Source organism: Amblyomma americanum, chromosome 9 (assembly GCF_052857255.1).
Source record: "Amblyomma americanum isolate KBUSLIRL-KWMA chromosome 9, ASM5285725v1, whole genome shotgun sequence".
Classification (NCBI taxonomy): Eukaryota; Metazoa; Arthropoda; class Arachnida; order Ixodida; family Ixodidae; genus Amblyomma; species Amblyomma americanum.
This window is the reverse complement of record NC_135505.1, coordinates 133,432,029-133,458,023: the sequence shown is the minus strand read 5'-3', so window position 1 is coordinate 133,458,023 and position 25,995 is coordinate 133,432,029. Positions and strand designations below refer to the sequence as shown.

The window sequence follows — 25,995 nt, the reverse complement described above, 5'->3', positions numbered from 1 at the left end:
CCGGAGCCCTCCACTACGGCACCTATTCTTCCTTTCTTCTTTCACTCCCTCCTTTATCCCTTCCCTTACGGCGCGGTTCAGGTGTCCAAAGATATATGAGACAGATACTGCGCCATTTCCTTTCCCCCAAAAACCAATTATTATTATTATCACTTGGGGATCTTTAACGTGCACTGACATCGCACGGCATGAGGGCATCTGCGTTTCAACATAAAGCCGCCTTAGTAGTTTCCGTAACCACGCTGTAAAGGAAGGATTGAAGGAGAGAGAGTGAGAAGAGGAACAGATGATGATAATAATAATAATAACAACAACAACAATAATAATAATAATAATAATAATAATAATAATAATAATAATAATAATAATTGGTTTTGGGGGGAAAGGAAATGGCGCAGTATCTGTCTCATATATCGGCGGACACCCGAACCGTGCCGTAAGGGAAGGGATAAAGGAGGGAGTGAAAGAAGAAAAGAAGAAGGAGGTGCCGCAGTGGAGGACTCAGGAATAATTTCGACCACCTGGGAATCTAACGTGCACTGACATCGCACAGCACACAGGAGCCTTAGGGTTTAACCTCCATAAAACATTGGGGTTTGGGGTTTAACGTCCCAAAGCGACTCTAGCTATGAGGGACGCCGTAGTGAAGGGCTCCGGAAATTTCGTCCACTTGGGGTTGTTCACCGTGCACTGACATCGCACAGTACACAGGCGACCTTCGGTAAAAATTTCAACCGGCTGATGCTCTTATAGGTGCTCTTATATCGCACACCACATGAACGTTTTAAGCATGGATCGATTTTAGCTTCCATTCTCAGAAAATTAAGAGAAGCATCCTCCGGAAAGCACGGCGAAATTTAGTATGAACAATTCTGAAACTTGGCGAAATTTTCCGCGGATAGTGGTTCTCTTACGGTACGTGGTCATCAAATATATACTACAGATGATTATATATTAGCGTTTTTTTTTTCTTATATTTTTCACAAGTTATGCATCGAACAAACACACGGCAGACATGAAAGCAAATGAATTATCGTAATGCAATTAGAGTAACCTAATTATTTTTCTCGGTAATATATAGTGAAGTTAATTACTTCCGTGGTTTTGTAATTTAGTAATGAAATTAATTACTTCAGGCACTAATTTTGGAGCGAAGCAATGAATTACAGTCCGAATTACTTTTATTAAGAACGCACCACTGCTTACTGTGTCGGCAAAGATTTGATCTCTCGTTTGGTGGCCTAGCAATGCAGCGAAGTCAAACACGCGGGCGAGCAGCGATGTGCGCTCGGCCTGAGCTGTTTGCTTGCAGATCGGTAAAGGGAAAGCTATATAGCTACAGGCATACCGACAAGATAGTTTACAATCCTTTAGTTGTACACAAGACTGAAAAGGTTTTTCATCACGCACAAAACAGGTTCGCCATAGCGGCGGCTGCGTTTTTATGGAGGAAAAACGCTAAGGCGCCCGTGTGCTGTGCGATGTCTGCGCACGTTAAAGATCCCCAGGTGGTCGAAATTATTCCGGAGCCCTCCACTACGGCAGCTATTTCTTCCTTTCTTCTTTCACTCCCTCCTTTATCCCTTCCCTTACGGCGCGGTTCAGGTGTCCAACGATATATGAGACAGATACTGCGTCATTTCCTATCCCCCAAAACCAATTATTATTATTATTCATAGAATGCATCAGTAGAATGGCTATTCAGCGTGGCAAGCGCACCCTGTCTTCAATAATAATAATAACAATAATAATTGGTTCTTTGGGGAAAGGAAATGGCGCAGTATCTGTCTCATATATCGTTGGACACCTGAACCGCGCCGTAAGGGAAGGAATAAAGGAGGGACTGAAAGAAGAAAGGAATAGGTGCCGTAGTGGAGGGCTCCGGAATAATTTCGACCACCTGGGCATGTTTAACGTGCACTGACATCGCACAGCACACGGGCGCCTTAGCGTTTTTCCTGCATAAAAACGCAGCCGCCGCGGTCGGGTTCGAACCCAGGAACTCTGTCTTCAAAGCAGAGCAACAAATTTCGACGCCCACTTTGAGGCTCAGCTACTCCTGGGATGCAGTAAATTGCGAATCTGAAATAACTGTAGCAGCTGCGTCCAGTGTACTTTTTTACGGGTGAAAACTAAAGGTATTTGCAATTACTTGCGGAAAATATTTGGCAATGAAATTTATTTACATTTTTGCAATTTTCACTACAGCAATTAGTATTTCAGTTTACCAACTTTAAAAAAGAATTTTGCTATGCATGACACACGGCACGAAGTGAGGACATGTACAAAGACAGCAATTCGTTCGCGGCTGCCTTGTACGGCCCGTTATTAACGCGGCGATAGTTTGCTCGTTTTTGTGAGTCCGAGATGACTATTTTCTTATTTTCTTTCTTTCTTTCTTGCTTTCTTTCCTTCTTTCTTTCCTGCTTTCTTTATTCCTTTTTCTTCATTCATTCCTTCATTCATTCTTTGCTTTCTTTTTTTCATCGTTCTTTCTATCCTGCCTTCTCTTTTTTCTTTCTGCATGCATTCCTTGTTTCCTTCTTTCGTTCCTTTTTTCTTTATTTTTTTCTTCCTTTCCTACTTCTTTTTTTTCGTAGCAAGTCCTTCTGTTTTTCACCGTCCCTCCTTTCAAGGTCGGCCGGTATTTCAGGTAACAGCAGCCCGATTCTATAGTTGCGGTGTGGGCAGCGAACTTTGCTTTTCGTTAAAAAAAAAAACACTTGCACGGACCGCAATATGAACGTGGATTCGAACCGTTACACAGAGAATTGGTCCGAGAAAGTTCTGCCGTGTCCGATTCCACTTTAGGCGGCGACACTCGGGCGGAGCAGACGGCTTCGCCGTTTTCACGGCGGTCTGTGCGTATACAGACTAGTCTTACTTCCGTCAGCCGCTGGAACGGGCCGACCGCAAAAAAATAATAAAAAGAGAAAGACGTTTCGTGCTCCAGATCAACACACCGCGACAACATAGGTCTGCAGTTATCTTCTCAATCTGCTTTTCCCCGCCTAATCCCTGGACATTTCGCTGACCGGCGCCAGGCACTTAGGCCCATCGAAAACAAGACTGCGGAGGTGGAGGAGGGGGTGTGAAATCGGGACCATCAAAGCGCTAGCTACGCGGTAAATATTTATTTTGTTTCTGAACAACGTCTGTCGAGAACTTTTCTTTTTGAATTCTGATTTCCTTCCATCGCTTCTCCTGAGGTGTTGATGACGTTGCAGAGAACGGCAGCACCCAGGCCCGGAGCTGCTGTCAGGCCTGACCGTAAACAATACGCTCTCATTTTAACGCCTTCAACCGCGCTCGAGCAGCAGCCGACAGAGCGGTAAACACGGCATAATGAAGTTTCGGCACAGCCAGCATACTTTTCTCCTATTGCCTCTTAAACAGGGTCTCCTGGGCGCCAAAGTACACAAGTCACTACAAGCAGCATAACAAACGGGTATGTAACACGTATGAACAAAAAAATGAACCAAACATCGTTGAGGATGCTTGGTTATCTGTGCTGCTTATCTTTTCCTGGGGCTTTGGAGATAATTGTTCGGTTCTGAGTTAGTGCTGAAAGTGCGAACAAGAGAAACCGGAGTGCCCCGAAGACTGGGTAAATACACGATCAATACTTGCAATAATAAAGCAACGAACGTTGAGTGGGCCCGTTTATTTTAGTTGGTTGCCCTAATTGTTTTCACGAAATCTTTCTTGATTATAATGCGGTCGAAGATTAAATCATTCAGTTTTAATTGCGGGTTACCTGCTGAAAAGTATAAAAATCAAACCATGCCGCTTATTTTGTTTTCGTTCTTGTGTGAGTGAGTGCTTCAATAGCGCTGTTATTTTTGCTGTGTATATTGCAAATAAGCTTATATTTAGTTCTTCTGTCCTTGTTTATTCATATATACTTATGTATATTGTACACGGTGTTGTTCCCTTAACATTCACGGCGTTTATGTTCGCTCATTAATGTTACTTTGTTTTATATGTTGTGAACCGTTTGTGTTTGTTTTATGTTACGTTGAACTGCACATCGTCGCACCAAGTGGTTACTATGAATAGGTGAAAAGGAGTAGCCGGAGCCGCTATGCAGCCCCAACCTCTCCTTTACTATTCATGTAAATAAAAAACCGTGCCGCTGTCTTGCTTATAAGTCGAACCCGGATATACCGACCTCGAAGGTGATCCCTAAATAGTTCGATATATCGACAATTTGGTGTATAAAAAAACTGCAATAGACGAGCTTATCTGTAACCTACACGCGAGAAAGAATTGCGCCGAAGCTATAGTGACGATATTCTTGCGGCGACGTGCCGTCTGCCGGCTTGTTGGGATCTCACGGCAGCAGCAACGTTCCATTCCCATTGTGCAGTCCAATGCAGTTTTTGTATTGGGACAAACAATGCCTTGGCAGATGAGTTGAGGTCAGGGCCAGTTAGTGCATAGTCAGGCGAAAAAATTGGAGGACGCTTAAGCCTGTCTCACATTTCTCGCTGGACACCCGGATCGCACCGTAAGGGAAGGAAAAATCGAGCGATCGATCGATCAATCAATCAATCAATCAATCAATCAATCAATCAATCGATTGGTCATTCGATCGATCAATCAATCGATAGACCAATCGATGGATCAATCAATCCGTCGGTCAATCAATCAACGGATCCATCAATCAATCAATCCATCCATCAGTCAATCAATTAATCATTAACGCTATCGCGTTAAAATCCCTTCCCTTACGGCGCGGTTCAGGTGTCCACCGATATGCGCAATTTTTCGCTCACGGCCAAAGATGCCGACGTCGACGACACTGGCTTTTCTGCGACACGAGCTCCTTAACGCTGTCGCGTTAAAACCATGCAGTCAAAAAGACGGACACGAAGGAGGAATGCACACAACGACGCCTGGACTAGCAGCTGAGCTTTATTGAACAAGGCACTCGGATGCTTTATTGAACTAGGATGACGCTGTCCGGTGATGGGTTTGGTTTTGCTGCGCATGTCCTGTGAGCCTTATTACTGGGAAGGTGCCTTGTTCAATAAAGCGCAGTTGCTAGTCCAGCACGTCGCTGTGTGCATTCCTCCTTCCTGACCCTCGTCTTTGTGACTGGTTTTTCGCCTAACCTTGCCAGGGCTTTGCCAAAAAGTTTTGGAAGGAAACTAGATTTGACCAGTTTCGCCAATTTCGCAGACAACCGGAAAGGGACCTTTCACCTTTTCACTAAGTACAGAAAGCTGGCTTTTCCGCTAGATGCTAGCTCGCTTTTTTTCTCCTTGTGAAAGAAATCCTCTATAAAATTCACCACGCACCGATCACCTTCATTGTCATCATCTGCATCATCATTGTCATCATCTGCATCATCATCACCCTAACTACATATTTGCAGAGCGAACACCATGCGCATCTGTTGCCTGAGCTGAATGGCTTTGTTGATTAAGGTAATCGGTGCTTCCGACCAGCGTAACGCATAATCCGGCACTTAATTATATCCTAGCTGAAACCTTTGATAGGCCATGGATGCGAAGGCGAGTTGGTCTTTGATTTGGTCTGGTTTGAGCCTCCCCCTTGCTTGCGGGAGGTGGGGGGTTTGATCCCCTGTGCCGCCAGGTACCCACCGGTTTACTAATGGGTACAAGCTTTCCCTCGGCCTGGTGCTCGGCTGTTCAGGGCTGAAATTCTTGCGAAAAGGGTCCTTGGTTTACCCCCTTCGCGGGATCGCTTATGCGTTTGAAGATCCAAATCCGATATAAACAGTAAAGTACTTTTGTGGCAACAAAGAACGCTCACAAATGCTGACGGGATTTGAAGGCGCGGGCTGCTTTCCCAAGCCTCTCATATCCTCTGAGAGAGCCCAGCATATGGATATGGCCGCGGGTGATGCTTGTACCCATTTCAATAAAAACCGATTGAATGAACCGGCAATAGCGGGAGTCGAACCCGCTACCTCTTGCCGTCGAGGTGGGCTTCCTACCTCAAGGCCACTTAGAGTAACGTAGTGGATTCCACGGTAACGCAATCAAAGCAGGGGGCGCCAGAGTCAGGCGGGCTCAGATTTAATTGGAAGTCGTTCGAACAGACCTTTGTACTGCATCGGGCATAACTGAACTGACGATTACGATGATTTCAATGTATAAAAGACAGGCATCGATACGGGACGCGCTATGAACCAATACACTAAACAGCTGTTGAGCCTGAACTATTCTATAGGCCAGTCAGCCTTGAACGAAGTGTAAACTAACGCACGTAGCGCGCGTAGGTGACGAAACGGCAAGATTAACAAGATGTCTCTCCGGTTAACCGCCGGGTTAAGCTGGTTATTCGCAGTCGAGGAATGGGGATGAAAGGCTTGCAAATCAACCTTCGAATTGAGCGTACAACGAGGGGTTCCTCTGCTTACGCTACAACTCAATACCCTGCTCTAAGGCTACTAAGTACTCCACTAAGTACTCTAAACCTCTCACCTTCCTGTATAAGTAAACAAACAAATAAAAAATCACCAGAAGGTCGTACTTAGCCACATGCAAGAAAACTTCCTCTATAGCTCAACGCTACGTGCGTATCCGCCAGTGCATTAATGGAATGACAGCTGCTTCATTCCTTTTCAAGCGCACCGAATGCGTACGCGAGTGCCTTTCACAGCATCCATCGCTTCGTTCCGCGGGAGGTCAGCACTCGCTCAGTGATTAGGAGCTGAGCACAGCTGTGCTCGTCCGCAGCAGGCTGCTGTATAGACGCGGGCCAACGTACCTACCTGTATCACCGCAACGTCCCCGGGCACTTTTGGGGTAAACGAAAGGTTCCCTATAGAGACCAGTTTCTCTTTTACTTCCTCTTTCGTTTCTCAATATCTATTCGTTTTCCGAAGTTATTCACGTACTACGCGCGCCGTAAGTGAAGGAGGGGGTGAGCGAAATCCAATCAGAATCACTTGACTTCGCCCTAACCTCACCTGAGAAGTCCAAACGCTCCAGAAACTTCGCAGAGGAGAACACGTCGTGAAGAGACACTATATGCAGCACTGCGCTAGTGAGACTAATAGAAAACAGAAGCCAGCAAATACTTTCCGCTGTGGAACGCGGGATGTTTCGGCAACGAGATACTACACCATCGAAGATGCCGGAAGAGGTAGTGGAAGCCGGAAGTACCGGAGGAAGTATACTTCACACGAGTTTCGCTGTGGAAGGAGCAACCCGCATCCCCACGCTCGCTGAAGCTGGATGTGAAGTACGTCAACCAAATTTGCTTAAATCTTTCGCAGTAGGCAATACATGCGTTCTCCGGCATGTTCGTGCCGCCTATCGCCAAAGAACCACACTATGGCATGGCATGGTATGGCATGGCATGGTGTGTTATGGTATGGTATGGTATGGTATGGTATGGTATGGTATGGTATGGTATGGTAAGGCATGATACTGCATGGCATTCATTTATTTATTGAGTATTTTAAGTGCCCACAAACAGCAGTTCTGCTGAACAGTGGTGCACTGCGATGCATAAAACTTTCATGAACCGACTGTAAGTCAGCTTGCGACTGGCGCTCACACACGTCAAGACAGAATGCATATATGGGGACATAAATAGGTGAGATTGTCACCGTATAAGGCAGAGAAAAAAAGTGCGCTAGAAGAAGCTAAAACAAGGGAGACACAAGCTTCCTTAGCGTAAAACTATTTTTCACATAAATTAGTTATATTGATTTTAATGGCGCAAAAGCAACTGAGGCTATGATGCGCCGAACACACGGTTAGAGCTTTTGTTAAAGGTTACGCTTTTTATATCTAAAGTTTGTATAAAACATTGGCTTCTCTGAGAAACTTAAAAATGCTTGAAAGATCAACCAGTGCTTGATCACCCAAAAGTAACATGGGGTGTAGTGGGATGTATTCATTGTAGAATGTTGTGAAATATTTTTACCTCAGTTCCAGTTTTGTGCATACAATTAAAATGTGGTTTACCGTGAGTTCATCGCCACACATTTCGCAGATAGGTTTGTCTTTTTTTTTTTCAGTAAGAAGTTGTGTGTAAGGTGTGTGTGTCCAATGCGTAGTCGACACAAAATAACTTCTGTAAAACGTTCCTGGTGTTTAGATGATCTCCATTCTCCCTATTTTTCACATAAATGGATATGGCATGGCACAGCATGGCATAACATGGTATGGTATGGTATGGTATGGTATGGTATGGTATGGTATGGTATGGTATGGTATGGTATGGTATGGTACGGTATGGTATGGTACGGTATGGTACGGTATGGTACGGTATGGTATGGTATCAAACGCCGTAGTTGGGGCCTACGGAATGATTTCGACCACTAGCAATAGTTTAACGCGCGCTAACATTGCACAACACACAGACGTTCACGCACATTGTCTCCGTCGAAATTCGGGCGGCCCCACGGCTGGGATTCGATCCCGCGACCTTGGTCTCAGCACCTGCGCGCCAAAGCCACTTGAGCCACCACGGCTGGCAGAACGCAGAAGCATCGCCCCAGTTTTACGTGCTTCTAACGGTGACATCTTTCTTAACTGCCGTCAATATGCGTCGCGTCCATTACCTGTTTTCTCCCGGAATCCGACGCGACGGTTACTCAGTTAATAATAATAATAATTGGTTTTTTGGGGAAAGGAAATGGCGCAGTATCTGTCTCATATATCGTTGGACACCTGAACCGCGCCGTAAGGGAAGGGATAAAGGAGGGAGTGAAAGAAGAAAGGAAGAAGGGGTGCCGTAGTGGAGGGCTCCGGAATAATTTCGACCACCTGGGGATCTTTAACGCGCACTGACATCGCACAGCACACGGGCGCCTTAGCGTTTTTCCTCCATAAAAACGCAGCCGCCGCGGTCGGGTTCGAACCCGGGAACTCCGGATCAGTAGCCGAGCGCCCTAACCACTGAGCCACCGCGGCGGGGCTTACTCAGTTACGGAAGCACAGCGCAACAAGCAGCGTAATTTCCTTCTCGCAAAGCCTTGCGCAAGTTCGGCATCGTAACAGGCTTCCAGTTTGCTTCCGTGAGCGTATTACGAACGCCGCAGCGAAGCTAACTGGGCGCTTGCGTACGACCATTCATTTTCATAAAGCGCCTCACCGAAGCGCACAGATAACTTTGTGTACGAGCGATAGGAGGGACGATATATCACAGCGGAGCTCGGCTCCGGCGTGCCACACAACAGGGCCAAGAATCGATAATAGAAAGTAACTCTCCTGAGCGAAGCAAGACGAACGAGTGAGCCGCTACGCCGTGGCTGTAGCCCATGTCTTTATTGAAGCAGTGGAAGGCCGCCTATAGGCTACAAAACTGCTTCCGGCCATAACTTAGTTGGATTAACATGTACCCATTAACTGACGGATTGATCGATCGATTGATTGATTGATTGATTGATTGATTGATTGATTGATTGATTGATTGATTGATTGATTGAAATGCTTAGTTATTGGCTGATTGACTTATTATTGGCTGACTTACTGATTGACTGATTGTTGGCTGACTTACTGATTGGTTACTGACTGACTACTGATTACTGACTGATTGATTTATTATCGGCTGCCTGACTGATTACTGAAAGACAGATTAAGTGCCAGATTATTGGAGCACTTATAGCTTACTGGTTGGTTAATTGATTGATTGATTGAAATACTTAGTTATTGGCTGATTGACTGATTATTGGCTGACTTACTGATTGACTGATTGTTGGCTGACTTACTGATTGGTTACTGACTGATTGATTGATTATCGACTGCCTAACTGATTACTGAAAGACTGATTAAGTGACAGATTATTGGAGGACTTAATGCTTACTGGTTGGTTAACTAATTGATTGATCGATCGATTGATTTATTTATTTATTGGTTGATTGATTGGTTGATTGATTGATTGATTGATTGATTGACCTACTGAGTTTCAAGCGCAGAACGAAGAGTGCGGGCTGACCAAGAAGGGCTCCGGAGTGGAACGCTACGAATCGTTTTCGACTACGTGTGCTTTAAAATTGCTGGCAACCTGGCTATTATAGCGTCGTCGGAAATTGTGATTGGGCTGCCCGATGCGCGCGCTGGTGAAGCAAGAATCGTTCTTGTTTCCTGTTGCGAACATACGTACATCTCTCGGACCCACGCGGTATGTCCAGCCCCCTCCCTCTTATTACAATGACGCGTGTTTCAGTGGTGGAAGACACAACGTAAGCTCCAGCTAATCACGCGAAGCTCACCAACAAGATAAGAAAACCAACGGTCGGCACAATTAGTTTCATTCTTTGTTCTACGAAGTATCTTAAGGAACACAAAGTATTAAATCGAAGCGAGGAAACGTAAGGTACACATCTCCCTGACCAGAGGTCTTCTAATCGGCTTTGGCCTCACATGTCATATCTCTGATTCCTTTTCTTCCAACTTTCTATTTGCTTTAATTTTGGGCAGCAAGAAAAGAGCTTCACCACTACTAAGCCTAGTGCACTGTAGCAAAGTAGCATTAGCCTCATTTAGAGCTCCTAATACCATAGCATCCCCGTCCAACGTTCAATCCTCGATGCTATGGCGTTCTTTAGCCTCAGAGGTCACATTTCCTTTCTTTTTTTTTTCTCCAACAACAGCCAGACTACGCTCGCTATGACAGGCGATGTTTTTGTTGTGCAATTTCGGACGTCACGAATGTAGGTCGTGCACACGCTATAGCTCCTCGCTTTTTAAGCATTGCGCGGCGTATTGAACCTTCACCTGCACCTATACTTCTGCTAAACGTTAGTCCTATCTGTCTCGCTCTTTCTGACATCGACCTAGGACTAACTTGTTTGTATTCTTCATGTTAACGAAACGTGACGGATGTAGAGTCTTAGTGTGTTTCCCAGAATCCCGAAGCAAATAATGAAGTCAATACAATTCGATTAATCAGCTAAATCTGCTGAACCTGAACATCTCCACAAAGGGGATATGTTCAATTTGGTGCGTTGTCATGCTCATGTCCAACATTCTTGCACAAACGCTTCGAACATTAAAAAATTGTAAGGCACTATTATGGAAATATTGAAGGTAATGCTCCATACTTCCTTTGTATAGCAATATCTTTCTTATTTCTTTCTATCGCTCGCATCGAGCAGTTAAGACTGCCATAGAAAACCAATGGGGAGCGCTTATGACGATAGCAAAAACGTTAATAGCACTAAAAATGAAATACTGTCAGCGGGAGATCTGCGCACATATTGATTGCTATAGCGAAATCTGGCAATATATAAAAAATGCGCATATACCCTTAGAAAAAGTGTCTATACACTTCTTATAGACTCTATTGCCTTCCTATAGATACTTATTTTTGTCTATTCATAGCCTATTGACAAAAGTCTACTAAAAGGGTATAGCCATAAATCTATAGATTCTCTACACACTGTCTATAGGATTTCAATTGACTATAGACTGTTCTCTAGGCTTGTCTATAGAGAGTTTTCAGACTTTATCGACCGAAGTCTGTGGACAGTCTACCGACTGTCTCAAGAGATTTTTGTAAGGGCAAACTCTCTTCCGTTGAAAAATGATTTCGTCCAGAATTGTTGGGTATGGCCGCCGCCCCGTCTTGGATTACGTTAGTTGCTAGAAGCTCTCACCGAGTGAGACTCAATCGCCTGTTTCTGCTTTGGAAGGAATTAATATAAAACGACTCTTTACAGAACAAGTTTTTCTAATGTTCACATTTTAACACAATTGCTGATGGAAACCAGTTCGGGGGTGTCAACAGAGATGACTTATAAGGAAAGGTGGGTCAGCAGACTTCAAACCTGCTGTCGCCTTTACATGGCGTATACTTATAGGGCTCTGAGACTGCGTAAGTTTGGGTCCAACCTTCATACTCATTTTCCACAGCGCTATGTTTCCAATGTAGTGTGCTCTGCACCACGCGACGTGTAATTTACATGTCGCCAGTTGTACTACGGCTGTTTTTCGTTCTACGAATAAAAAGTAGTCGGTGCCATTTCGTGTCAGGAACCAACCTGCTCTCACATATCCATGTTACTAAAAATTGAAACTTTGGATTCAAAGCGGTTTCTTTCTGAACCTATAACTTACAACCAGCTTTCCGCACCTGTGCCTTGTCTTTAGCAGAACTTGCAACTGCCACGAAGCGCAACCCGTGCGTTGTGCGCTGTCAGTGCACGTTAAGGATCCCCAGGTGGTCGCAATTATTCCGGAGCCCTCCACTACGGCACCTCTTTCTTCTTTCACTCCCTCCTTTACCCTTTCCCTTACGGCGAGGTTCGTGTGTCCACCGACATATGCGAGACAGTTACTAAGTCATCCCTTTCCTCAAAAATCAAACCAAACGTATTTATTTTCTTTATCCAGGTTGGCCAAAAAGGTCACCCTTATTCAAAGTCTCATCTAGTTCTCGCCATTTCCCGCATCACGTGACTAAATTCAGAAGCTTCGCCACCAGCCGGCATCTTCCAGGTAAGAAGGACAATAGTGCTTTTGCACTAAAAGAAGCACCAGCTCGGCAAACCAAACCAACCCCGCAGAGGCTATACAGTGTGTAGTAGGTGTGTATGCAACACCTTATTCCCGAAACAACAACGCAGCAGCTGAAAGGTCACGGAGAAGAGACGTTGACGCCAATTCACTCTCCTCCGTTGTCTGTTTGTGCACTACAGGTTCACGGACAATGAACCAGCAACCCTATAGGTTTCTAAGTTATTTCAACACGTTAACCCAACAGCCATCCCCGAAGTATAAACGAATAGAGAAGGCATTAAAGAGAGAAGCAAGGCAAGAATCCGTAATACGGGTTCTCGCCTACTGCTCCCCCTATAAAAACGGTCCATAGACAGTCTATAGACTTCTTATAGACTCTATTGCCGTACTATAGATATTACTTTTTGTTTATTCATAGTCTCTAGACTGTCTATAGACCAAAGTCTACTAAACGTGTATGGCCATAAATCTATAGATTTTCTGTAGACTGTAGGATTTGTCTTGTCTATAGACTGTTCTCTAGTGTTTGTCTATCGAGACTGTAGGCTTTATAGACAGCAGTGTATAGTCTATGGGCTTCTTTATAAAGTCTATAGAATCTCTATAGACAAGAGAGAGAGAGGGTTTATTGACAGTAAAGGCAGAGAGGTTGGCCCGAAAAATAAATATCTGGCCTGTTTGTCTATAGACAAACTATAGACAGAAGTCTATAGAAAGTCTATAGACAGAAGTCTATAGACAGTCTATAGACTTGTTATAAAGTCCATAGACTCTATAGACAAACACTAGATTTTATAGACAGAAGTCTATAGACAGTCCATAGACTGTCTAAAGAAATTTTTGTAAGTGTCGAACGGGCCGCTAGGAGACGTGCTGAGCGTCGCACCATCGCATATTTGCTCCGTGTCCCAGCCGGCAGCTGTGATGGCGCGCAACACTCGAGAGAACAATCGCGACGATCTGACAGCTCTGCTCAAGTCTCTCGAGAAGGGCGCCGTCGGTGCGTCTTCTCACTCGTACAAAAGGCAAGAGGCCTGATGATGCCGGAAGAACAAGTCACGGAAATAAAAGAACAAAAACTCTGAGCCGGCGAAAAGCCTCGCCCCTCTGAATATCTGGGGGTGCATGTTCTGACATCCGTACCTCGAGGGATTGGCCCCTCGAAGATCTCGCAGATCGTTTGAAGAATCAGAAGCGGGCGTGCAACAGAAAGCACGTAATTGGGTTAGCCGTGATGATTGTAAGGAACGCGTCCCTAACGAAACGCGCCGGAATCGGCGACTCGATCTATTACTGTACGGACTCCGAGACGGCGTATGCGGATTTTTTTTAAACGCCAGTCTCGGAGGCTCGCTAGTTTGGGAACAACCGCTCGTGACGTCAAAGAGGCTTGGATGCCCACGGACGGTAAATTCTCGAGTGTCACTGCTGCAGCGCAAGAGACTTGGACGCTGCAACAAATAATACATATAATTTATACTGCAGCTATGACACTCCAGTAAATCTCTGCCGACAAGCTGTGTTATCTACGCATTCTAAGGAAATGTCACTGCCCGGCATATGTGTTCCATGTGGCTTGTTCGCACTCCCGTATGGATGGCTCTATCCCACAAGGTCGGAAACAGACTTTTCGCAAGAAGCAGAACACCAAAAGTTTCAGTGAAGACATACTAAGCCGTCGTCACTTGCCCCTTAAAAAACACATACAGCCACCGTCATAAAAAAGTCGTGCCGAATAGAAGGCCCGAAACCGCTCCGCAAAAGTGGGCTTAGCTCTGACCGACGTTAACCGGATAGACAACAAGCCCGCCAACACAAACAGCGCACATACAGGCTAAGCAGCCACCCTCGCTGGTTATACAGCCCGAACAGGCCATAGAGGCCATACAACGCAAGTCATAACCGCAACGCGTAATAACCACATACACACATTAGACGAGTTTTCCTTCCGTTCTGACTCTTTCAAATATTGGTACTGTCCTCGTGCTGTACGCGAATGGAACACCTTAAACATGTCCAGTGTTAGTAGTCCAACATTAAATGCTTTTATCACACTTGCTGAAAATGAACTACTTATATCTCGGTAAATATTGTGTTTTTGTCACTGCGAATTTGTTCCGCCGCTCTTGTGTTTCTTTTGTGGTACAACTATTTGTCTGGCTAATTTCTTGTCACATGCTACTCATTATATATTTTAACTTCTACACCTATTAGCTGACGTATAATTTTGCGTAATGTTTCGATATGCACTTTGATTAATCACCATTTCTGTATTTGTATCTCACTATAATTTTTAATGCCCTCCCTGTTACTATCCCTGATGGGATTGACAATATCAAATAAAGTGTATGGTTTATGAGGGTTTAACGTCCCAAAGCGACTAAGGCTCTGAGGGACGCCTTAGTGAAGGCGCTCCGGAAATTTCGACCGCCTGGGGTTCTTTAACGTGCGCTCACATCGCACAGTACGCGGGCCTCTAGAATTTCGCCTCCATCGAAATTCGACCGCCGCGGCCGGGATCGAATCCGCGTCTTTCAGGCCAGCAGCCCAGCGCCATAACCACTCAGCCACCGCTGCGGCCGGGGTATCAAATAAATAAACTAAATAAATAAATAAGCGCAATACAGCGCATACAGGTAGCTATCCTCACTGGAATCGTCCAACGCGCTAGAAGCCATTAAAATTCAACCGATCTTCGACAAAGCAATCATGTATCGTTACCCAGAGATAAGGAGAGGGAGAGGCGGCGTGCGGGATCTGATCTCCGAAGCGTCCCGAGCTTTAGTTTACGCGCGCTTTTATTGGTTGACGCGTTCGAAAGCACAGGCGTGACGGCACCGTTCGAAGCTGTTCGCGTTTAAATCGACAAAGCGCACTTGTGGGTCGCTGTCAGTACAAGCGTGTCGCTCGCCTTTACACAGAAAACAAGCCTGGAACATCATCGATGCAAGCGCGTATCCGCGCGCTTCGGGATCGCGCACTACAAAGCGTGGGTCGTAAAATCAAACTCACGCGAAGTGCGGCTGCAATTGCTTGATGCAATAGCCCGCTCCAGTGTCTGGAGTCCGCCAGTGCGCGTAATGTGCCGCGACTGCATTCAAGCAGGACTTTGCTAGTTTCTTTTTAGAACTATACGATTCTTCCTTAACGCCTGTCGCTATATCGATAAAAGTGTAAGCGTTACAAGGGCAAGGAGGGAGTGATTGCTCAAGTACTAGCGGCGTTTGCCAAGCGCTGTCTACACTTCAGACCGTCGTGCACAGAAGAGCGAGCTGGAGCTTTATAAAGAAGAAAACAATGTGCAAGAAATAACACTGAACACTGCAACGACCTGCTTTTTGGAGCGGCCATAAAATGTGGGTATGCTGCACTGAAAAGAGCGAATTTAAGAAGGACCGTTGGTTAAACAGAACTATAATATAGTAGCGAACACTTTAATCGTACACGCAACCTTAGTTGATCGAGTAATTTTTGAGCAGCTGGTAAAGGTACCGATTCATAGCATATTTGTACGCATTAATGTCAATTTAATGCCTACTTGAGAGCGACTGGATTGAGTGACAAATTGTGACAGCGTTGTGCGTGTGTGTGTTATGCCTTTTTTCCCTTCTCTCTTCCTCCTTTTAGTCCCCTAATCCCTCGTCCCCAGTGCAGGGTAGCCAACCGGAACCCCTTTCTGGTTAACATCCCTGCCTTTCCCTCCTCCTCTTTATCTATCTATCTATCTAATCATCCTGCAATTCTAAGGCTTACACCCCAAACCCACCGGTCCCCCGCCCCTTTTTCACAACTTCCGGCTGGCTTTTTTGAGACCATACTTCAGGGAAAACAATGACTCTTCGACTAGGTAAGGACGCAATGAATCCAATTACCTCAACAACACCTGCACTTTCACCCTTCTTTTTTTCAGTTCTAAGTACTGTATACTTAGGACCAGACAGGACAACAAAGTTTATTTAAGTTCCTTTTAAAGAATATTTATTTATCCATTCATAGCATAAAATGACTCCACGCTCACGTTACAAATAGGTTTGCATCCAAGTCAACTCTCCGTTCTCTAACAGAACCTCAAGACATGAGTGTTCACAGTCTAATGAAAGTCAACCAACTATATATATTCTACGTTAATCGAGCGTGTTCAGTTTCCGAGCGCCATAAACTAAAGTCACATCATATAAAGTGACGAATTCACACACCATGTCATGTTGCATGTTACTATAAGGAGTTCCCGGCGAAGGTCCGACTATAGTCTGAGTTCTTAATTTTTATTTGCGTCGCGCAAACCTGGGTGGGAATTTCGAGGTGCATTGTTAGATGTTTAGCCTCCCAGGAGGGATGTCCAGGCCACGTATGCCGGGCAGGCACAGAAACTAACCTGGTGCACTATACGACCAACGTTTCGGAAATCGCAGTTATGTACGGAAACTATGCACACTAATCTTTGCAGACATCCGCAATACGGAAACCACTACTTCACTAAAATTAACCCCTTATCATCGGCATTGCGTGAAAATAACTTCCACCGGGCTTTATTGGGCAGCTTAAATACGGAGTCAGCACGTAGCTTTCAAGCTTCTACCTTGTGCATAGTTCATCTGACTAATTTACACCTTCATAAACAACGTGCATCACTCTATAGGAGCAGGTAAGGTATTAGAGTTGGTCTTTTCTCCACCTATTCTCAAACCCGGCGCTTATAAATGGATATCTCATTATTGACAGGATCCCTCAAGATCCTGTTTAAGTAATGTTTCTAAGATTTCTTTCCTGCGTACCTTTCAAGGCGTCCTTACTGCAAAAAGAAAATATAATATCTGCACATATTTCAGTTTTCAATTCAGCTTATTTTCCACGAAATACATCAAGGTTAGGTTCAAGGCCTAAAAATTCTTACCAGCATCACTGGGCGCAGGGAAGTATATAAACGCCTCCTTCTTTTCAAGTGGAAGTATATAAACATATGTAAATATGATCAAAACAAATACCAGAATAGTATTCAATAAAGAGTGGTTAATTGACAGCAAAGTTGTAAACATCTTGTGTTAATGTGTACATATGTCTTAGTTATGCAAAAATAAACATCCGATAAGACATTCTGTTACAAGATGGACGCATGAGAATAACTGAGTAAAATGAAGAGAAAATATAAATATCGGCGAATATGTCGATATTCCCATTTAAAATAATACTATTCCGAACAGCCGTGAATATCATGACTGTGAGGTCACGAACGACACCACGCCAAAGAACACCGCTGCGGCCTTTACATTTTCTCAGAAAACGTACGGAAGAAAATCAAGTGACATTCGTGGACACTCCCAAGAGCTTTCCGGGAACAGAACAAAAGGCGGAACCAACTTCATTTCAACACCCGTAAATGTCGACAGAGTTTTAAGAACGCGACGAAAAAACATGGTAGGAAACAATCGGTGAAAACAAAAGAAAACGAAAAAAAAAACATCTTGGGAGTTGTAGTTTGTTGTCTGTCGTCAGTCGTTTGTCTTCAGTCGTTTGTCGTCTGCCGTTTGTCGTCTGCCGTTTGTCGTCTGTCGTTTGTCGTCTGTCGTTTGTCGTCTGTCATTACGACAAGACGTAGATGACTGAATTCGAGGAGGCACCTCGCATGATCGACGAACATTTCCACTCTGTCTCTCTCTCTTTTACAGGTCCTGGTGTTCTCGGGTTCAGCCGCGTCCTGCGTCTCGCATATACACGCAGGTTCCGGGCGCGACCTCTCGAGATAAAACGCGAAGACAGACGAATCCCCGTGAACTGTTTGTTGGCGACTGTCTTGTGCGTGGAGACATCGATCCGTCGCCGCTCGCGTTTTCGTCGCTCGAGCGCAGAAAAGCCCACGACCGCGTCAATTTGTGTATTCAGGCGAAATCTTTCTGCACAAGAAGGGGGAAGAAAACCGGGCGAGCCGAATTTCCTTCAAGCTGACACGTGAGGCGAAAGCTAGAAGACTCCCAACTGTTTTATATTCATTTCGGCAAGACAGTTTGCGTGTGCTTGTCTTCGTGCGCGCGCGCGTGTGTGCATGCGTTTGTTTTGTGTGTGTGTACACGCGCGTGTGTGCACATGCGTGCGTGTGTGTGCGTGTTTTAAGTCGATGGGCACACGCTAAATAAAGTTTCATTAACGTTAAATCATGATCCATTTTATAAGTGTATACCTGTTCAGTTCCAGAAACATTTTCTTACCTATTATGAACCTATATATATATATATATATATATATATATATATATATATATATTATACATCGAAGTATACGCTTCGTTTAAGGAAACATTTTTATTTTACTCGACGTTTCGGTCGGAGGACCGATCTCTTTCAATTATCTTTTTCTTGAAAAGGATCGGTCCTCCGGGCGAAACGTCGAGTAAAATAAAAATGTTTCCGTGAACGAAGCGTATACTTCGATGTATAATATTTTAAGCAGTCAAGTACCTCAACTTTTCGCAACTATATATATATATATATAATCACCAAATCAGCTGCCACAAATCACTTTTGGTATATATATATAACCTACCTTTACTTTCTCTCTCGTTCGTTTTTGAACTTTGCGCCTTACGTGACACCGTTAACCTTTCTCAGCAAAGGCGATGTACCGTACTGTACACACTTACAGGGAACAACCAGCTCTTTGTCAAGCAGTGGAACTGCCGCGGTTATGGTAAGGAAGAAAAAGTGTCAGGGTTTTAACTTGGTTAAATTGATTACAGTGCGAGAGCAGGGGCAGTATTAGTGGACAAAGAAGACGGTGTGCAATGCATTGCGCGATAGTGGGTTGCAGTTTAACAGGAGGCGTGTTCGGATGCGGTGATAGCCTCGTGCTTTCGCGCAGCGGCCGGCGAAGCTGATCAGTTCGCGCCGCCGCGGGTTGAACTCCCAGTCTGGTATATTGATTTGATTTTAACCTAACGTGGCGTCGCTATTTCTAGGCAACGGCACAAGATCAAAAGGTGACTAGGTTTGAGGTCGGTGTTGCTGAGCGTATGAGTGCCTTCGCGCTCTATTTTAGCCTGCGGTATCTCATCTGTATCAATGTAATATTTGTGTACGCTGTTATGCTGGCGGTCCGCCATCGAGCGCCGGGCATAGCCTGAGAAGCCTCTACGGCTTGTACTGACCTGCTAAATAGATCTCTATATTTCTATGAATAATAATAATAATAATAATAATAATAATAATAATAATAATAATAATAATAATAATAATAATAATAATAATAATGATAATTAGCCTTTGGGCAACGGAAATGGCGCAGTATCTGTCTCATATATTGTTGGACACCTGAACCACGCCGTAATAAAGGAGGAATAAAGGAGGGAGTGAAAGAAGAGGAATGAAGAGGTGCCGTAGTGGAGGTCTCCGGAAAAAATTTCGACCACCTGGTGTGGTCGAACCTGGGATCGAGCCTGGGGATCTCTAACATGCACTGACATCGCACGGCGTCTTAGCATCTTGCCTCCATAAAAGCACTGCCGCCGCTGTCGTGTTCGAACCCGGGAACTCCAGATTAGTAGCCGAGCGCCCTAACCACTGAGCCACCGCGGCTGGTATATTTCTATGGCCGATAAAAGCTTTATTATTATTGCTATGTGCAACAACAAACGTGATGGTAATAAAACCAGCCAAGTTTTTGCCATAAATACAATGTCTAGCTACACAATTCCAACAAGCACAATGCAACTATATATTTTCAGCGTGGGTTATGCAGCCGGTAAAAAACAAGTAGATCGCGCGCTCAGAAAACCAAAACATATAACAAGTTAAGTGTCAGTACTACACACACCGATTTCGTCATGAATAGAATTTTCTTGTATTAAACCTGAAAATTCATTAGGAGTATGTATAATGCGAAAGCTGTACAGGCTAACCGTTTTCGAACTACTTTCGGGTTCAGTTCAAGAACGGTGTTAGACGTAACGCAAATCGTTTAAATTTATTCATTTCTGTCGACTGTTGTAAGAGGTACGAATGGCGTTCCACAAATTGTCACGAGTGATTCACACTTTAGAGCGAAGGGGCACTCGAAACAGTTGTTCACCTTTATAAAAGAACGTTTGTTTTATTCTTGAAATCTTCAAAAAAAAAAGCAAGGATGAATATCTATGAACTTCGCGCCAAAAAAAAAAGGCTAGAGTGTCCTCAGAGCAATCTTCTGCTTTCCTCATTTTCCTGTAAAATAAGGCGGCAAGGCTACAATCAACTACGCACACAGTGCCGTTTAAGGAATTCTTTGTTCACTCTTTTCCTTTTTTTTTTTCTCTTTTAAATAACGAAACAGGCGTGGCTGAATAACTTTAAATGTCGTGCCGTTGAAAACAGAGCCATTAAAAGGTCTCCACATTCGCATCTAACATCGCGGCGTGGCTTGTCCGGGTGCCCGTTTTAATTTACTAACGCCAGAGAGTAGTTCCGGCACGCAGCTCAAAACAAGCAACTGCTACCTGCTAGCCTAAGCCTCGTGTATCGTCGTCGACATCAGCAGCAACAAAGTAAGCTGATGATGGTGGCAAGAAAATGTATATTCCACAGCAAAAAGACGTACCCAGGTAAACCTGTCGTATTACTGTTTCAGAAATGCTGAACCGCACTTGCAGAATTTTTCGTGTGCTTTCGAGTTTATTAGCATAATCAAACCAGATAGCGGGCGTACAGACTGAAGTAACATTAAAGGGAACACATTATAAGAAAGAAGTCAGCGATCACTTCTCAAGTCTGAGCACGAAGCCTGTTTGTGGTTCTTACTTTTTTATGAAGCAGTCATCCTCTACAGGTGTATTATTCGTTTATTTTATTTTCAAGTTAGAAACGAAAGCAACAGTAAACAAAGGACTGTGTTCGTTAATTTGTTTACCATTCCTCCGCTCTGTATTCCATACACTGCAAGTTAAGCTGTCATCCATGACGTCAGACTATTTGCGATAGAATTGGAAAAGAATTGACCGGGAAATGAACCATTAGAAAAGCCGGTTTTTGTTGCCTGAGTAACCAATAGGCGCTTCCTCTATATTTCTTGCACATGACCGCTGGGACATTTCTGCTTCCATCTCACGCTGTATTAAAATTCATTTCCCGGTCAACACTTGTACCGCGTGTTCTTTCTTATGAGAACCCGTTAAATTGCGTTAAACCACGGCCACGTGAACGTGCGCAAAAACCTCAGAACCTCGCAAAGCCCAAACAAGGCTTTGAACTAACCTACATTCGACAGAAAGCGGCGTAGTAGAGAAGAGCTATCTTATGCGGCGATTCAGTAGACTGTTATTAGTCCTTCAGTGAGCTTCCGGGCTGAGTTGAAGCGCGAACATTAATATTCGATATTCAACAAGTGTGTAACCAAGACACCTATTTTGCAGCCTCTTGATGTACTACAGCAAGACAATCTGTCTCCAACAAGTGTATGCAGCGATTCAGTAGACTATTATTAGTCCTTCAGTGAGCTTCCGGACTGAGTTGAAGCGCGAACATTAATATTCGATATTCAACAAGTGTGTAACCAAGACACCTATTTTGCAGCCTCTTGATGTACTACAGCAAGACAATCTGTCTCCAACAAGTGTGCAACATAGAAACCGATTTCTAGCGTGTTGATGTGTTACGGCTCGCAAGAAAATCTGTCTGCGGGAAAACAGATCTGGATAACCGGTAACAATCGCTTGATATCAAAAGTCTACAGAGCTTATGCTGTTTACGCCGGCCATGTTCGCGTTAGATTCCGGGCTTGTAATATGTGCCCGCCATGTCAACAAAACAATGCTTTCAACATGACTCAAGGCATTTCATTGTATAAACCTATGCCAGCACGTACCGATGAGGGGCAGCTTTGGAACAACCCTCCGAATCCGATGAGTTCAAATCCTGCCATGCACCGAGGAACAAGGTAAAATGATACCCTTCCCTTTCCCTTCCTTGTTTCCACTTCTCTGTTTTCGAACATAGCGTGACAGGAGCGCGTCGGCTTTGACGTAACTGTGAACGTGCCAGCTATTCCGCCGGAATGCTTTCGTGCGGTCAATTAGCCAAAGAGGGAAAGAGAGCCAGGTTCGGTCCCCCGTGCAACCGTTATCTTTCCTATCATCTCTAGTCACCAGCTGCGGCGGGAGTATTTCGCAGAAATCCTACTTACCACACGCGCTAAGCAGTTTTGGCGGTGCTTATAAAGTCGTGTGGCAGGACTCGGCGACTAGGCTTGGCGCAAAAAGTGAGTATTCAAGTACTCCTCGCAACCCGAACTGCCGAACTTTGGTAAAGTCCGTACTTGACTGATGCCTTCTGAACAAGGGTCATCGGCCATTTCTACGCCACCAAGGAGCGCAGAACGGGAGATGCCATTATGGCTTCAACACCTGTTCAATGTTAACCGTATACAAGCGCGATCACAGCTATGTTGCATCCCGTTCTTTCTTGTTCTCTGAAAAAAAGGTACGGCAGAGCTTGCAACAAAGTGCACGGGGTCCATGGAAAGTACCCGAACCAAGCTTTCATCCCCTATGACCTCAGGCTGAGGATACCAAAAAGTACATGCCTGTTACATCCCCGTTCCCAAACCGACGCAGGACTGTGCTGGGTCTGACAGCGACATCTATAGCGACGACAAGGTGGCAGCTTTGTGCCATCTTATCTCGAACACCTGAGCGTCATTCGCATATCGCTTCCATTTCTTTTGAGTCACCCATCACCTTGCTCTTAGCTCGGCGACAGCACGTCGTTGCAAGCCGAGAACTCCAGGCGTTCGAAGCCGCCATAGCGCACGGCATTCAATGCACCGCCGTCTCACCTGGTACCCTGGGCCATAGTATTGGCGTTGTCCAAGAACGGGTAGCGACGTACGACGACCTTTGGCCAGTCCGTGCAGTCCCGGCGAGCTTCCGGTACGACGCCTCCGCACCGCCAGCAGTCTTCCGTCGGGAGACACCAGCGAAGACACGTGCCCTGCGCGTAGCTGCGCCTCCGTGAACCGGGCCGCCAGCAGTCCGCACAGTCCGCACAGGTGTCCCACGGTGGCGCGCACCCAGCAAGGCCAGCCTCCGACCAGGGACACCAGTGCCACAAGTCGCAGGGCGGCCAGGGAGGGAAGTGCACCCAGCGCGCGCGGAGCGGCCACGGCGCAAGCCGACAGAGACACCACGGCCCAGACAGCGGTGGACGCTAGAAGACCGGCGGGACTGGGAAGGCGTCCGGCGACTCCTCCGGCCGACAGGTCTCCGACGATCCCCGACAGGGCCACGACGAAGCCGTCAGAAGCCTTGAAGTTTCCTCGGGTCGCAAGGCAGAACCAGTAGTGGGCGCAGAGCACCGCCCACAGCGGGACGAAGCTGGACACCACGCATCGCGCCGCGTCGGGTAACAAGGAGGCGACCGCGATGGTTCCCAGGGTAGCTGTCAGAGCCCACTTGCCGCCGCATCCACTGTAGTAGCTGTGGGCTCTTCCGGCGGCAGTGCCCGGTGCGGCCTGTTGCTCGGGGGGTCGCAGCCAGACAGAGACGTAGCCGCCGACGCCGTGATCGGATGCCGAGGACGTCGCCATGCCGGCGACGATGGCTCACCGGAGGAGAGACGTCGAGGGCGGCGACAACGGACGGGGAAACGACGAGTGCGCGCCCGACTGTCACGCGCCGGCGGGCTCGGACGCGCCAGGCGCGGGGAACTCGGGTTCCGCCGCCGGCATGGCGAAGGCGGGTGAAGTCAGAATACTATCTCTCTCTCTCTCTCTCTCTTTCCTTCCAGCGTCTCTTCGCCAACACCTCCGAGTCAGGATGCCGACAGTGTCGGCAAGAAGTGGGCGTCCTGTGTTTATGTAGTTCACCGGTTCTTATTCGAAGTGCAGTGATCGTAGTGTGGTTACAATGACCACCGGCGCTTTACACTGTCTCGCACTGTGCAGCAACACACGAGAACGGGTCGAGGCGGCGCACTGCTGAGCGGCGCGCATCGGCGCCGAAACACACGCGCACACCCACAGCACCAGCACAGAGCAGCCGGGGAAGCCGGCGTGATCACGACAGACACGCGCGGCGGTTTTTCTTTTGCGCGGCGATAGCAGGGCCGCGCGCACTCGTTGCAGCGACGACGACGACGCAGCAGCGGCCGTGGCGCGGCGCAGCGCAGCACCAATTCGGCGCCAAACAGCTGAGGAGCGCAACCGGCGCGCTCCCCTCTCGGACAGCACGGAAGCCGCGAGGAAAAACAAGCGCCGCCGCTGCTGGAGCTCCAGGTTCCTCCCCGCGTTCACTTCGCGCCGCCTCTTTGCGCGCCACCGGCTGGCGGCGGTGCTTAGCGCGGGGGCCGCTGGGATAGCCTCGGCCCCGTGACGTCTGTGACGTAGGGCGGTGACGCCAATATGACGTAACGGCGACCCGGGGAAAAGGGAACGGCGGTGGCGCCGGAGACGTCCGAATCTAATCGCTGGCGCTGCGCGGCGCTGGCGTCGCTGGCGCTGCGCCGGTCGACGTTGCCGCGCGCGGAATTGAGCGGGAAGTGTTTTGGCGGCACACTCAAGCGGGCCGCCTTTCCACCTCTCTCCACCCCCGTTCCCTCCTCCCTCTACCATTCCACCCCCCTCGAGCCACATCGGGCGATTTGTTGTTTTCACTTTCGTGCGGTAGAAAGCTGGCCAGCAGCTGGCCGCCGCTTTCGGTGCTCACAGCGCAGCGGCGTTTGTTTGGAGATGGAGCGAGAGGAGGAAATCCTAGTTAGCGCCGACTGGCGCCCCAATATCAGCGGCTCACGACCGTGGAGCGATAGAGGCGCTCAGGGCCAGAACACGCCTGGGCAGCGGCTCGATGGCAGAGTTGGAAAGTCGGCCGAAAGGGAGGATGTCTAAGTGTTAGAGCGCGATTGGGTACGTAAGTGAAATGCACCGGTGATGTGGTTTGTGAGATTTCTTTCGTGAGTGTCGCTTTCGTCAATCGCGCTAGCCTAAAACTTGAAAGCTTTCAAGAGCATCTCGAGCTACCCTTAACTTCCTTCAGTTCTATTAAGGCTGCCGGCAGAACAATGGGCTGGCACTCCATGCCGATCATCTATAAAGAGCTGGAAGCTTTTTAGCGAGGTTTTTTTTTTCCCCCATATCACCTTTAAAATTTATGAAGGAGGATTTGGTGACTAGATTCCCAGACTTTTGTGTAGGAAGCATTGGGAAGTTTTAATCGGCTGAATTATTTGTACTCAGCCTACAAAGTATAACAATTTTGCCCATCAAACGATATTTTGAGCTAGTTAAAGAGGAATTTAAACGGCAAACATCTAAAGATGGTCAACAAAGCTCTTTGTCTGTACCAGTTAGTTCAAGTGCGCCACAGAAGTTCGTTTACCATTTTGCTGTTAAATGTCATCGCATGGAAATGTCCCAGTGCGAAATCGAATAAAGAACGTTCAAGGCACACCCTTCATTGCAAATGGGCCATCAAAAAATTCCATAAAAGTTAACATAGAACATAATGACATTTATAATTTGGCGCCAACTGCTCGCCTATGTCTTAACTGGAAATCGTAGGGTTCAAGGCTAACGCCAATAATAAAGCATTGTA

At 46.3% G+C, this 25,995-nt stretch overlaps 1 protein-coding gene across 1 annotated transcript in view; it reads right to left on the bottom strand.

Annotated features, from left to right (window-relative positions):
- LOC144104431 (cGMP-inhibited 3',5'-cyclic phosphodiesterase 3A-like) overlaps positions 1-24,132 on the bottom strand; it is a gene marked incomplete in the record, with an annotated part of 296,611 nt that extends 272,479 nt beyond the window's left edge. The window contains 1 exon segment of the mRNA XM_077637421.1: positions 23,244-24,132. Within this exon segment, the coding sequence (XP_077493547.1) occupies positions 23,244-23,993 (750 nt within the window).
- Positions 24,133-25,995: the final 1,863 nt, after the last annotated feature.